This window comes from Bos grunniens, chromosome 21 (genome assembly GCF_055505025.1).
Source record: "Bos grunniens cultivar Pamir isolate PY7600 chromosome 21, Bosgru_T2T1.0, whole genome shotgun sequence".
NCBI classification, from domain to species: domain Eukaryota; kingdom Metazoa; phylum Chordata; class Mammalia; order Artiodactyla; family Bovidae; genus Bos; species Bos grunniens.
Window position 1 is genome coordinate 28,807,266 of NC_141185.1, and position 15,758 is coordinate 28,823,023.

The following is a 15,758-nucleotide window of genomic DNA, read 5'->3' on the forward strand; positions in this document are numbered from 1 at the left end:
GGAGTGCGCTTGAATTGACAACGAAACGTGAAGGCGCAGAGTGTACGATAGCAAAGCGACAGCTGACGAGGCCGAGGAAGCCGGAGACCTTCGGTAGCGGCGACGAAGCTACCGGTCGCTCCGAGCCCCGGGGCTCTGCGACCCTGCGCCTCGGGCCGACGGGTCTCCACAGCGCCCCACGTGGCGGCCGGCGGGGTCGCAGCCAGCGGAGCCCATTTGCTCCGCCTCCGCGGCGCACTGCTGCCCTCCTCAGCTTCCCCGCCCGGCTCTCCCCCGACCCTCCTCCCTTCCCCCTCCCGGATCGCGATGGACGCGGCCTCCCCCCGCCGCCGCCGCCGGCTGCACGGCGCGGGCCTCTAAACTGCAGGGCCTGAGGAGCCGCGTGCCGGAGACGGGACGTGAGCTGGCTGCCGCCGGTCTGGGGAACCTCTGGCTTTCCTGTCAGCAGGTCCCTGCGGAGGAAGGGGAGGGACAAGGCGCGGCTTTTCCTGTGCCGCCAGCCCGGCTCGACCTGCGCGGCCTGCGGCTTCCTGGGAACTCGAGGGCCGCGGCCGGGCCTGGCTCAGCCCGCGGCCTGCTTGGAGCTGGACCGGAGCGGTTTGAGACGACAGGCCTGGGTAAGAGCTTGAGGAAAGGGGACGCAGGAGCGTCTTCGGCGGTCGGAAGGGTCAGGCCTGGTTCCGAGATCAGGGATGCCTGGCAGTAGCCTGGGAGCGAGACCCCAGCCCCTGGTGAGGTCGGCGGACTGCCGCCGACTCACCCGCTTGGCCCCTTTGTTTACCTCCCCCGACCCTGCCCACGGCAGGCCCCGGTTTGTCCGAGCCTGAGCCCATGGATGGCCCCCTTGTCCTTGAGAAAGGATCGCCGCCCGACGGGGCCAGGGACGTCCCGCCGGGCCTCGGAGTTCCGGGCGCCGCTCCCGGGAGACCCATCGCCCTGCCTGCTCCGGCCTCCTCCTCTGGGGTAGAGAGGCTCGCAGCTCCACCTCCAAACTTACCCTCCTCCTCGACACAGGTAGCTAACTTAGCCGGGTTTGGTTCGGGAAAACCGGAGCGCGGTGCCTGCGTCTCCCGCGCTGGGTCGGCTGGGCCCCGAGTTTTGGGTCACCCTTGCAGATCGCCGCCGTTGGGTGCCCACCGGAACCTGCCGCTGGATTTATGCACCTGCAGCTGGGTTACATGGGACCCAACGCTGTCCTCTTGTCAGAGTGCTTATGAGTTTTTGTATTGACTTGCCTGTTGTGGCTGCTTCTCTGTTGTTGCTGCTGCTGTTTTTAACCAACTGCCCCGTTCGGTGAGGATGGGGAAAGAGGACCGCAGATTGGCCTGTGTTCTGATCTGTAACGTGTTAGTCCATTGCACTTACTTGTAGCATTTCTTTTTAAACTTTTAAGAACAGTTGCTGCTACTGCCAAAATTCCTAATCAAATCATAGATCTTGTATATCGTTTGTATTTGGACATCTTAAGGATAGCAGTAAATTGAATCAGCAGAATTTAAGAAATTGAAGGTAATTTTAAAGTAGAGACTTGATTTGGAGGGGAATTGGATCAAAGTGCTAAGTTTCCTTAAAATACTGAATCTAATCCTTATCAGAAGATCAGCTTTGGATGACGGAGGGGGAAAGAAGTTTTCTGGGGGAAAAAAAAAAAAGAACCCTTAGTAAGGTGTTGTTTGCCTTTTGGCAAACACGTTCGTGATAGCAATAGTGGGATCCGAAGCTTGTTTGACTGACTTTGACAAAGACGGCTCTGGCTTCCAGTTTAAGCAGCAGCCTAATCAGCTTATACTCTTGTGCAAAACTGGTTTTATTTAGTACAATGTATGAAGTTAAACCCGAGGAATAAGGAAAGTTGGATAACTACGGTTAAGTACACTATCCAAACATACTTACGAGTCTTTTCTAATTCCTAGGGCACCAAGAAAATCTGGCTCTAGCCGATGTAAAAGAAGAGAAAAAAAAATTAAGCCCACGCTGTTCAGTCCTGGACATTTAAAGGACTTTTTGCCTTTGCTTTTTAAATTTAAGCAAAGAAGCCTAAGAAACAATGGCAGATGTGGACCCAGATACATTGCTGGAATGGCTGCAGATGGGACAAGGAGATGAAAGGGACATGCAACTAATAGCCCTTGAACAGCTATGCATGCTGCTTTTGATGTCTGACAACGTGGATCGTTGTTTTGAAACGTAAGTACAGCCCTTCGTCATCTTCATTTGGGGGTGCTGTAGTGACATGTATATAACATGTTTTCAACCATCTGCTGATTTGAGTTTGTATAAAATTTTTCTTCAGTGAGTTTTATTTTTTTTATATAAATTTATTTTAATTGGAGGCTAATTACTTTACAATATTGTATTGGTTTTGCCATACATTGACATGAGTCCGCCACAGATGTATATGTGTTCCCCATCTTGAACCCCTCTCCCACCTCACTTCCCATCCCATCCCTCTGGGTCATCCCAGTGCACCAGCCCCGAGTACCCTGTATCATGCATTGAACCTGGACTGGCGATTTGTTTCACATATGATAATATGTATGTTTCAATGCCATTCTCCCAAATCATCCCACCCTCGCCCTCTCCCACAGAGTCCAAAAGACTGTTCTGTATACATCTATGTCTCTTTTGCTGTCTCGCATACAGGGTTATCGTTTCCATCCTTCTAAATTCCATATATATGTGTTAGTATACTGCATTGGTGTTTTTCTTTTGGCTTACTTCAGTCTGTATAATAGGCTCCAGTTTCTTTAGTGAGTTTTAAAACTTATCTTTTGAAAAGTTTCTGTAGTTTTGCATTTACAATCTTCTGAGAAATAAAAATTGGTAGGTAAACTAACTCCAGTAATGATAATTGTGATGACACAAATACATGTTTATTGATTGAATAGGAATTAGTAGAGAATGCTAATTCTACCCCATAACCTGATTGATTCATTTTCAAAACATGTTATGAACTCAGAAAATGCAAATGCTTCTTTATTTCTGTATCAAGAAATTGACTTGAAATTGATATGAAAATACAGATAATAATGAATACCCTTTCTTCATTGGTAAGTTTTAGGACACTTTTTTTTTTTTGGCATTGTTGTTTTTGGGTTTTTGTTTGTTTATTGTTTTTGGTTTTTTGGTGGCACTGTGTGGCTTTCTGGACCTTAGTTCCCCAACCAGGGATTGAACCCAGGCCACTGCAGTGAAAGCACTGAGTCCTAACCACTAGACTGTCAGGGAATCTCCTGTACTTTTGTTAAAGCAAATCATGGCTTTGTAAATTTCAGTTTGGAGAGGGTATAAATTGAATGTTAACCACATGACATAGTTTTTGGAATAGTAGAAGCAGATTGAGATTTGAGAGTTTAAGCAATTTTATTTAGAGGATTATGTAGAATTTGTGCAAAAATGTTAAGGAATCATTACTAGATTGGCCATTAATGCCATGTTTTTCCTCTTATGTGATACTTGCCCAGTTAGATTAACCATTCTTCTAAATGCTGAACATGTTTGTTTTTTATTTATTTTATATTTATAATTTTGAATTCTGGTGATAAGTAAATGAAAACTCAGATGCTTCTATATTGGTTTTAATGCGATTTTGAAGTAATTAGTAGAAAATGTTTGAGATGTTGACAAAATTTGGTATAATTATCTTAATTTCTTTAAGTTGGGAATAAGGCTGTATTACTCACTAAATTGATGTATTTTTGATCATCTTCATTTTTGAATGGATCGTTAATGAAGATGAGTTAATAAATGAATAATTAATAATCTTAGTTGTAAGTCCCATTGAGGTGGTACTATTAAGATAAAAATCCTTATGAACAAAGTTTCCAAATCGCAGTCTGTGACTCATTTATTTCAAGTAGTTATTGTTATTGGCAAATTTTGAGAACATAATAATTTAGCCCCTCTGTTAACACTTGTTTTGGTCAGAATCATAGAACAGTGAAATAGATTTTTGAGCATTCATAGCTTTCATTAGAGGGTTTTCATTAACCTGAGAATTACTTGTGGTATTTTAAAAAGTCGTACGTACCAGTCACATCAACTATCATATCTTCCATTAAGTACTAACATGTAGTAGTAGAGGTATTTGTAATGACATTTCTAATGTGTCATTATATTAAAACAATTTTAAAAGAAATTGTTAAAATGTCAAACTCATCAATGCAAAATCCTACTGTCCTATTATAATTGTTATTCTTTTCGTTATCCTTTCCAGACTTTAGTCATATTTGATATAATGTGGATGAAATTAAAATCAGATTCAATTTATATTTTTTATTTACTAAGTGTAGGTATAAGAGAATTTCAAATTGGAATGGTTAGCCCTGTTTTATTTAGCATATCAGTAGATTGGAGAAGGAAATGGCAACCCACTCCAGTATTCTTGCCTGGAGAATCCCAGGGACAGAGGAGCCTGCTGGGCTGCTGTCTATGGGGTCGCACAGAGTCGGACACGACTGACGTGACTTAGCAGCAGCAGCAGCAGCAGCAGATTGTCTATCAAAAGTAGACATTTGATTAAATTTATGACAGTTGTTTTTTAAACCTTTAACTTGCTTTCTTCATTCAGCAGCCAGATTTTCTTGTTGTCAGAAGGAAAATTGTCTTTAGTTTCTTTAAACCAGATATGCAGCATGGTGAGGTGGAAAGAATGGCTGTGTGTCATTAGAGACCTGGGTTCAGATTCTTGGTTTGCTAAATAAAGTTTACCCCTTGAGAGCTTTACTTTCTTCCTCTGTAAAAGTGACAGTAATCTCATATCTGGTTCGCTCCTTGTGAGGAGTAAAGGAAAGAATGTGAAAAGTGTTTTTGAGTAAAGTGAGCTAATTTAATGTCATTAAATATCTAATCTTGAATTTTATTTGGAGACTTTATTTCATGAAACTGGTGGGTTTTGAAGAACCTTTAAAAATTCTTTGAAACAGTCAACAAATAAGACAGGAGAAAAGCAGGATGATGTGCACATTTTAAATATGGGTGAAAATATCTTTTAACTTAATTTCATAAGATAGTAGCAAGTAATCCTTTTAGTTATGTCAAGTAAAGCAAAAGATGCCTATATATTCAGATAAGTTTTTGTCTGATTAGCTTTTATTAGTAGTTATATGTTTGTTTAGTCAGGAAAGGCATATGGTGTGGTAAAAATAATGGCCTTTGGAATGAGATAGACATGGGTATAGGTTTTCATGGAGATTAAATGTGATAATACAAGTGAGATGCCTAACATAGTGCTTTAAACATAACAGTTAAGTGTTTCTCTTTCTTTAACTTAATATTGTACATGGCTATCCATTTTTTTGTACCCATTCTGACTTTTGTTTTTAATTTATTTTTTGCTGCGCTGGGTCTCCGTTGCTCTGCGGGCATTTCTCCAGTTGTGATGAGCAGGGGCTCCTCTTTGTTGTGCTGTGCAAGCTTCTCCTTGCCGTGGTTCCTCTTGTTATGGAGCACAGACTCTAGGCACTTGGACTTCAGTGGTTGCAGCCTGTCGCCTCAGTAGTGGCCGCACAGGCTCCAGAGCTCAGTAGTTGAGGTGCGTGGGTTTAGTTGCTCTGAGGCATTTGGGATCTTTCCTGACCAGGGATTCAATCTGTGTCTCAGGTGGATTCTTTAGACCACTGAGCCACAAGAGAAACCCCTTGACAGTCTTTTTGAAGTTAAGGGATACACATTTTCTGTGAAGCTGTGATAATTATGCCTGAACTTAACAAGGTAATGCTCTAGAAAGTAAAATTCAAGTTCTGAGTTAGCTTTTGCTTTCATCTGTGATACATTAGTGAGTTAAATTTACGTTATACATTTGAGATAAATTTAATGAGTTATAAATGAGTAGTTTTGCATTCACATCAAAATAGGTGATCATTGTACATATTCTTAAAAGTAGATAAATCCTGGGCAGTTGTAGATCCTGTTACTAAATCTTCAAATAATATAATTTATGTCTTCTGGGAAGAATCTAACATCTCCCCAGAAGATCTAGTAAATGGAATATTAGGGATAGTGCTTTTAGTTACCAGAAAGCTCATATTAAAAAAATAATCATTTTACTTAATTATGAAGACACAGAAGGATATACAGTAAAGTATAAGTCTCCTGGGTGACCAATTCTCCTCTCCAGAGGCAACCACCATTAATCATTTTCCTGGTGTATCCTCCCAGAGAGAAATATCCTAAGAAAGACTGCCTCAAGTTTGGATTCCAATACTGAATACAGTGGTAAAAGCCTCCTATTGTGTATGTACAGTAAAAACTATTTAAAAATACCTACAACAGTGTTAAGTCTTTTAATCTTTTAAATTGTCTTCCTACTTTTTACTGTTAAAAAAAATATGATGACCAAAGTAGATAACAATCTCTGCTCTTAAGGTGCCTAGTAGTCTAATAAGGAACACATATTAAATAATTATAGAAATAGTGGTTACAAGCTTTGATAAGTGCAATGAAGGAAAAGTTCAGAGTGCTGTGACAGAAGGTAGCAGGGGCATGATCTGGAGGAGTAGGGGTAGTCAGAGTGGTTTTTCTTAGAGATACGAAGGATGAGTAAGAATTTAAAGGATGAAGTATAAGGTGGTGGGATAGAAGGATGTTTAAAGGGAACGCAACAGGTGAAGAATTTTGAAGTGGGATGAGCATGTCGTGGTTGAGGAATTTGGAGAAAGGTAGTATGACTGGGCGTGGAAAGGTCTCTGGAGAACTGTGTTGAAAGTTGGGGCAAGATCAGATGGAATCTTGTGTATGCTTTTGGTTTTTTCTTAAGAGCAGAGATATAAAAGAGTGAGTGATGGGATTAAATGTGTCTTAAAAATACTAATTTTTTCTGCTCTATGATAATAAATGTGTGATGAGGACAGAATAAATGCTTGTAGACTTAGATTTTGGAGGTAGAATAGTCAAATAGTTGAATGATTGGATATCATAGTGAGAAAGAAGACAGTACCATGGATAATTCAGATTACAATGGATGATGATGCCATTCAGTGAGAGAGAAAATCAAAAGAGGACCATGTTTTCGTTTTTGGTTTTTTTGGTCACACCACATGACTTGTGGGATCTTAGTTCTCCAACCAGGGATTGAAACCGGCCCCCTGCAAGTGAAAGCATTAAGTCCTAACCACTGGACCACCAAGAAATTCCCAGGAGGACCATGTTTTTGAGGGGTGGAGATCATGAATTTGGATTTGGCTAGATTCTCATATCTGCTTTGCATTTATTTTGTTGTATTATGTTGTTTTGATTGCAATATATGAAAAAATTATCATCCTCCAATAGATGTAGCTGGGAAAGGGAGGAATGTTGTAATGATGTCTTTGCATGATTATGTATAGTTTGATATCATACTCATTTGATATCATACCCAAAGTGGGCAAAGTGATAGTTTCTTGAGAGTTAATATAATGTGGATTCTGAAATCATGTCAATGAACTTGTACTCTTGTAGATTAAAATCTATTGGTACTAATCTATTGTTTGGTACTTTGAGTGGGTTGTTTGTTTTTTTTAAACCCATGTGTAAGTTTAAAAGATCTTGCACTGGTCATGTGAAAAATATTGATCTGCTGAGTTATACAGATATTCCTGGTGTTGCCATATACCATTCTACACTGTCACAAACTCATATTTGTTATTATAAGTACTTAATCAGAAAAGTCTTCAAATAATGGGATCTGTCAAGCTCATGGTGGCAGGAGCAAGTTTTTCAAAGTTGTAACTTTGCTTGAAAGCTCGAATGTTATCATTGGCAGCAAATACTGTCAGTTGTTTTTCCTTGAGGTGGAATGCTTGCTTGGTTAATTTTTGAAAAAATGTTTGCTAGATATCCAAGTCTGAGTAACCACAATTTGTCTAAAGTTCTTTCAGGTAAAAAAGATGTTGCATGAAACAAGTGGCCAGTTCAACTCTCCAGCAGTTGTAAACTACATTTCCTTGACACAACCATCTTTCTTGAGTATGCAGAAGTGCTTTATGCTTACTTCCTATTTGTTTAAGTAGGATATTAAAAAAATACAAATTAAAAGATTTGAGATTGTGTGGCAGAAACCAACACAATATTGTAAATTTTTTTTAATTAAAAAAGGCTTGAGGTTTAATAAAATATATGTATATATATATTTGCTTTATTAAAGTAGTGAAGTTGACCTTTCTTTTCATGCTATAGCTTGGCAATGAAAATAAACGATTACCAATGGTACAGTTTAATGCTGCTGCCTTGATTCATGCTAAAGCACCAGGAGTTTATCCACCATTGCTTTTACATCATTAGTGTACATGTCAACACAAGAAAGAGAGTGGTTAAAGAAGAGAAAGGACAGTTGTGCTGAATACGGGTGAAAGGTCAAGTATGGTGAAGACTCAAAGATGTCCTTTGGATTTAGCAACATTCTCAAGATCATTGATCTTAATGAGAGCTGAGTGGAGTGGTTTGAGGACCAGATTTGAATGGGTTGAGGAGTAACAGGAGGAAATGGAGACCAGAGTGTGGAAAACTTTTTTGAGAAGGTTGTATTGGGAAAAATAGTGTGGGGCTTTTTCTTTTAGAGGTCATAGAGGAGAGAGAATAGAGAATTCATAGTATTCAGATTCTGAGAAACTGGGAGAGCGTTGGCTGCTGTCAATAGTAGTGCTTTTTAAACTGTAATGTGCATACTGTGAATCACCTGGGGATCTTGTTAAGATGCAAATTCTGATTCGTTTGGTCTGGTGTGGTGACTAATATTCTACATTCCTAGTATGTTGTCAAATAATGCTGAAGCTGTTGGTCAGAAAAATCCCACACAGAGTGTCAAAGCTCTGATGTACTGATGAAGAGATCAGATCAGATCAGATCAGTCACTCAGTCGTGTCCGACTCTTTGCGACCCCATGAATCGCAGCACACCAGGCCTCCCTGTCCATCACCATCTCCCGGAGTTCACTCAGAGTCACGTCCATTGAGTCGGTGACGCCATCCAGCCATCTCATCCTCTGTCGTCCCCTTCTCCTCCTGCCCCCAATCCCTCCCAGCATCAGAGTCTTTTCCAATGAGATAGACTTACGGTAATGTGTTTCTTATTGTAAGGCAGGAAAGATGAAGATTTTTAGGTTTGATGGGAAAAACTTGAAGAGATTTCTGTCCGATGACATCTGTTTTCTCCCTGAAGTAAGAGATTTTAAAGGAATGGTAACAATGAGAATGGGTTTGGGGAAATGATTATGTTCATGTAGTGCTAGTGACTTCATAACAGATGCCCCTGCCTATAAGCTAACAATACGCAGAGCTACAGTCATAAAATATTTTTATGGTATTTTCCCCCCAGTTTTATTGAAGTGTAATTGACTATATTCTGAAAATACTGATTTGAATGTATCATTCCCTTTTATAAAATCTGTTGTGCTCTTTACCTAGTGAGTACAATTTAGGTGCCTTCAAAGACCTCTGCTGTATCTCACACATAGACACTATTACTTTTGTTTTCCATTGCTAAGCATAATGCCTGGTGTACAATAGCTAATATCCAGATACTGAACACATTGAAGAAATTCTGAACAACAGCAGAGTCTACATACTGGAATTTGACTTACTCCTTTTTCTTTTAGAGGGAAAGCTGTAATTTTCAACTGTTACGCCAGGAGTTATTTTTAGTTAAGAAATACAAAGTCCAGAATGGGAGCAGGGGCAAGAATGGAATAAAAGATAAAGTGGGGTCAAAAGATGTTATTTATTATCTTCAGGAAATAAAATTTATTAATCTTTTACATTTAAAATTTTTAGTTTTTTAAAAGTAAGTGATGTGTTCAATTTACAGGCTATATTCAATAAGACATCACTATTATAGATAACTTTATTTTTAAAATGTTTGCTTTCTTAGTATTGTACATCTTCTGAAATCTTGGCCCAAGTCCAAGTGATATAGTGTGGAAAAAGCATATGGTAGTAATAGTATAGAAGATATTGCAGTTCTCAAGGGAAATTCTTTGTAACCTCATGAAACTTTTTGTTCTTGTTTTAAGTTATCTCTGCTTCCATTAGGGAAAGATTCTTTCGTCATTGCAGGTAGTATTTTGGAAACTTGCTTAAGTTGGATTCTACTTAGTCTCATTTTTGTGGTTGACTGGTCTGACAGTAGTTCCGTGGAGACTGTGAGTGATCTTAAACTTTCCTAATTTGGCCACCTTTGGGTCTGTAAGTTGGTCTGGTATAGTACTAGATTGGATTTAATATGTAAAAGTAATTTCTACCTATGATATAAGAGGTAAATATTTAGCAAGTTTACAAGTTGTAATAACTCTTTAATTGTGAGGCATCTAAACTTTTGTGCCGTAGATGTATTCTTTCAGTATGTTCAGGAAGGACTGTGATTATTGTATACGTGCAATTTAATTTGCTCTTAACTTTATTTAAATTACATATGGATTTGACAAACACAGAGTCGTGTAACCACCACCACAATTGAAATTCAGAACAGTTCTATGGAAAATGAGAGATAAAAGTGGATTCACTTTTTGTGTTGTGGGAAGGGTAGGGGCAGGGGAAGGAGACCTGATGGAGATTGGGCTTGTGTGTGGGGAGTGGAGACATGTTAGAGAGGCATTGGGCGTAAGGATGAAGAAGCAGATCACTAAGAGAGCTGATGGGATTCTTTTTGTTTGGTTTCTCTTTCTATAAGCAAGAAAGTTCTTACCTTTTCTTGATATCATTCATTCAGCAAATAAAACTTGAGTATCTTCCCATATGCAGAGAACCCTGTTGGGTGCGGTGTGAAATACAACTCTATTCCCAAGGAGCTTGCAGATTTTTAGGAGAGAATTATAGTGGACAACAGAAAATGAAATACAAATATAAATTGTCAAAGTAAATTAAAACCAAAAGAAAAAAAAAAAACAAAAAACCCAGGAGTCCTGTTTTGAGTAGTTAGAAAAGGTAACCCTGAAATTGAGGAGGTGACATTTAGGCTCACAGGAAGGATGACAAAGAACCAGCCATGGGCAAAATTGGGAGAAAAGCATTTTAGACAGAGGGATCATCTCACACATTAGTATCTGTTTGTTTTTATCTTTCTATCTGTTCATCCCCGCTGAGTTCATCCCCAGTTCAAATCTAACACCACAGGGTTCATTCTAGTTTTCTTTTTTGTGTTTCCATCTCCAGGCTACAATGAGAAATCTGGCTCCCATTGTCCTCAATATATTTATATACTTATTTATTTGATCACTTCCCTTGTCTGTATCAGTTGCTCATTACTGGGACACGCCCCTACACAAATGCTCTCTTTGTCTTGCTCATGCTCTTACACATTATTCCAGACAGACTTCCTCTTCCCTCTAGAAATACCTTCCTCAACAGTGGTGTGAAACATCTCTTATGTGGATGTCCAGGTGGCTATTTCAGTAGTTCAAACAAGAGTTTGAAGTTAGTTTAGATTAGGTTTGTAAAAGATGGTGTGGAGAGAAGTGGACAGACTTAGGATATATTTTAGAGAGAAAATTATTGGGGTTTAACTAATGGATTGGATGTGTAACGTGAGCAAAATTAAGGGGGAGAACTAAGGATGATTGTCAGGTTTCTGGCTTTCTGTTTGGTTGTGACATTTGCAAAGCAGTGATTGGGGATGGAGGCATATTTGTTTTGAATATGTTTATTTTAATATGCCGGAGAAAGCAATGGCACCCCACTCCAGTTTATTTTAATATGCCAGAGAAAGCAATGGCACCCCACTCCAGTACTCTTGCCTGGAAAATCCATGGACAGAGGAGCCAGGTAGGCTGCAGTCCATGGGGTCGCTAAGAGTTGGACATGACTGAGCGACTTCACTTTCACTTTTCTCTTTCATGCATTGGAGAAGGAAATGGCAGCCCACTCCAGTATTCTTGCCTGGAGAATCCCAGGGACGGCAGAGCCTGGTGGGCTGCCGTCCATGGGGTCACACAGAGTCCGACATGACTGAAATGACTTAGCATAGCATAGCATTAGCATTTTAATATGCCTGTGATAATTCTAAATGGAGATCGTGATTTAGTTGGTCTGGAGTAGAGATAATATTTTGGGAGTATGTAGATGAGATTTATAGCTATGGTGTATGAACAAAGGGAATAGATGAGATCGACTAGATAAGAGAAGGGAGTTTAGAACTGAGGCTAGAATGGAAAACCAAGGGAGTCACTAAGCCAAGAGAAAATTGAAGACAAGGTGTGAAATAACTCATTGAATTTTCTTGATTATGTAAATTTTTTTCTTCATATCTGTTAACATGGATTCACACCAAAGAAAAGTTGTGTTTGTGGTTATAGCCCAGGAAAAAGGAAAGAAATGTGAAGGTCTTGTTCATAAGAACACAGTCAAGTGCTTCTTATCAACACAGGGTTACTTTGGAAATGATAGAAAGAAATGGATACTAACCAACAAGTAAAAAGATGGTTTTAAGGCCTTATAAATGTTTATATCATGATAACTGTCTTAAAGCAGGCTATCAAGCAGAATGTTAAAAAAAACAACATTTGTTATAATTTGTTTTAGTTGCAATATGAACTTTCAAGTAATATAGCTATAGTTCTTTCAACTATTCTGTACTTTTCAGAATTCATTAATTACTCTTTACATGTTTTCTCTACTTCTTTTGCTCAGTTTATAGTTAATTTGTATTGTTGGGGTTTTTGTAAATTGCTTTGGTTTCTGAATTGAAAAACTAGTGAATATGCCTAAAATACTTTCTCATGGTTGAAAAAGTAACTCAGGAGCTAGGAAAACAAATTTTTTTTTTCTTGTCCAACAGCCAGAAGTTTACAATAGATATTTTATACCACACCTTTGAAAAGTTCCCAAAGCAGGTTTTCATTATACCTGAAATAAAATAAGCTTTTACTTATGCAGAATACTTTTATTTTTCTCTTAGAAATAAAATTAATCACAGTTAAAGGCTGAGAATCTGTTTAGAACTTTCTGGTTTTTGTTTTTTAATTATCCCTTTAAATTGTTCAAGAACACGAGCAGGGAACATAGTTTATTCCCCCAATAAGATACCACATTTCCCCATGAAATATAGATAATTATACCGAACATTTCTCTTAAATTTTGTTTTTTGATGACTAGTTTTTTGTACTAGTCAAATTTTGTTTTGACTAGTACAAATTCTGTACTAGTCAAATTTTGTTTTTTGATGACTAGTTTTTTGTACTAGTCAAATTTTGTTTTGACTAATACAAATTTTGTACTAGTCAAATTTTGTTTTTTGATGACTAGTTTTTTGTACCATTCATAAGATAGATGAACAATTTTCTTATTCTTAATATAAAGCATATGGTAGATCCATTCTTGCCATTTAATGTGACGACTGTCAACTTCAAAATTTTTTATTCTTTTTTCAAAAACTACTGTTTTCTCGGGGAGGGGGGGAAACTACTTTTTAATAAGACTGTGTTGTTTCTCAGTAGTATTAACGCTTTTACAATCTTATCTCTTCAGTATATTCATACTACATATGCCAGTGCAGAGAGCAGTAAAAATGCTTCAAGATTTCAATATGCTAGTCATTCCAATCTTCCCTGAGAACTACTGGACTATCTTCCATAATCTAATCTTATCCTCCTCCTCAGAAAAATTACAAGTAACTAAATTGGGAAAGGAATATGTCAAGGCTGTATATTGTCACCTCGCTTATTTAACTTATATGCAGAGTATGTCATGAGAAATGCAGGGCTGGATACGGATCACAGGCTGGAATCAAGATTGCTGGGAGGAATATCAACAACCTCAGATATGCAGATGATACCACTTCAGTGACAGAAAGTGAAGAGAAACTAAAGAGCCTCTTGATGAAGCTGAAAGAGGAGAGTGAAAAAACTGGCTTAAAAATAAACATTCAAAAAACTAAGATCATGGCATCCAGTTCTATCACTTCATGCCAAATAGATGGGGAAAATGTGGAAACGGTCAGATTTCATTTTCTTGGGCTCCAAAATCCGTGTGGATGGTGACTGCAGTTATGAAATGAAAAGACGCTTGCTCTTTGGAAGAAAAGCTATGACAGACCTAGACAGTGTATTAGAAAGCAGAGGCATCACTTTGCCAACAAAAGTCCATATAGTCAAAACTATGGTTTTTCCACTAGTCGTGTACGGATGTGAGAGTTGGACTATAAAGATGGTAACAACAACCCTATATGCAGGACAGCAAAAGAGACTCAGATGTAAAGAATAGACTTTGGACTCTGTGGGAGAAGGTGAGGGTGGGATGATTTGAGAGAATAGCATTGAAACATGTACATTACCATATGTGAAATAGATGACCAGTCCAAATTCAATGCATGAAATAGGGCACTCATGCACTGGGACAACCCAGAGGGATGGGATCGGGGAGGGGTGGAAGGGGGTTCGGGATAGGGGGACACATGTACACTCGTGGCTGATTCATGTTGATGTATGGCAAAAACCACCACGGTATTGTAAAGTAATTGGCCTCCGATTAAAATAATTAATTAAAAAACAAAGATGGCTGAGCGCTGAAGAAATGATGCTTTCGAACTGTGGTGCTGGAGAAGACTCTTCAGAGTCCCTTGGACAGCAAGATCAAACCAGTCAATCCTAAAGGAAATCAGCCCTGAATATTCATTGGAAGGACTGATGCCGAAGCTCCAATACTTTGGCCACCTGATGCAAAGAGCTGATTCATTGGAAAAGATCCTGATGCTGCGAAAGATTGAGGGCGAGAGGAGAAGGGTGAGACAGAGGATGAGATGGTTGGATGGCATCAGCGACTCAGTGGACATGAATTTGAGCAAGCTCCGTGAGAAAATGGAGGACAGGAAGCCTGGCATGCTGCAGTTCATGGCATCACAAAGAGTTGGACATGACTTGGCGACTGAACAACAGCAACAAAACGATGTGACCTAGGTTGCCAATGATGCTGGCTAGTAAAACCCACTTGTGTTTAATCACTGAATGCAAGAGGTCTTTATCTTTGATAATATTCCTGCTGCTGGACCCCTAAAGTGAACATCATCCAAGCAGATTAGAAAGGGAAAAGTTACTTTGACTTTCATACAGATATTTTTTAAAAACTACTAAAGATATGTGCAGACTAAAATTTGGATGAAAAACAATTCAGCTGAAATGTTGAGAATACAGTAAGCTGTCTGTATCCACACTGTTTAATTTATGAACTTGAATATCCTGAGATTTTGGTATCTACAGGGGGCCCTGACATCTTTCCTTTTTGAATATGGAGGAATGACTATAGTGCCTTTGGTGGTATCTGTAGATCATTTAAAGTTCAGTTTATGCAGCTAGGTTAAAGTGTTTGATGGCATATAACTAGGATCTTTACTAAATGTAATTTATGTGGGTTTTTTTTATCATTTAGGTGTTGATAAAATGTTGATTTAAAAATGTAAAATGTGCTTTTGATAAAGCTGTCTTATGCAGGTTTATATAGCACACATTAGCTATTCATAGGAGGGAAGGGGAGCTAATGTTAATTAGTTTAATATGGTGCCAAGGTACTGAGCTAAGTGTTTAATGTGTATAATGTTATCAGATCTTCATAACATCCATATAAAGTAGATATTGTTTATAGATATCATCTTTGGTTTACAAATGAGGAAATAGGACCAGAAAGGTTACACAGCTGTTGTTCTGGGTCTTACCCTGGTCTGTTAAACCCCAAATCAGCATTTGTTGCCATGAAACATAAATTGAACGATTCCCGTAAAACATGAATTGAACAACGTTCCTGGCATTCAGGAACTCTTAATGTAAATAAGGAAATAAAATGATACATTAAACAGTGTGG

General features: G+C 38.9%; 1 protein-coding gene across 18 annotated transcripts in view; it reads left to right on the top strand.

The window, feature by feature from the left end:
• The first annotated feature begins 298 nt into the window (after nucleotides 1–298).
• The window catches only part of HECTD1 (HECT domain E3 ubiquitin protein ligase 1), a 76,879-nt gene continuing 61,419 nt past the window's right edge, over nucleotides 299–15,758 (top strand). For 12 of the 18 annotated variants that reach the window (XM_086363715.1, XM_086363723.1, XM_086363717.1 and 9 more), the window contains exons 1-2: nucleotides 299–617; nucleotides 1,914–2,187. In XM_086363715.1, coding sequence (XP_086219841.1) covers nucleotides 2,048–2,187 — 140 coding nt within the window. In that variant the 5' untranslated portion in view covers nucleotides 299–617; nucleotides 1,914–2,047. The remainder of the gene's footprint in view (nucleotides 618–1,913; nucleotides 2,188–15,758) is intronic. The other 6 variants (XM_086363716.1, XM_086363724.1, XM_086363718.1 and 3 more) reach the window with 1 other exon arrangement.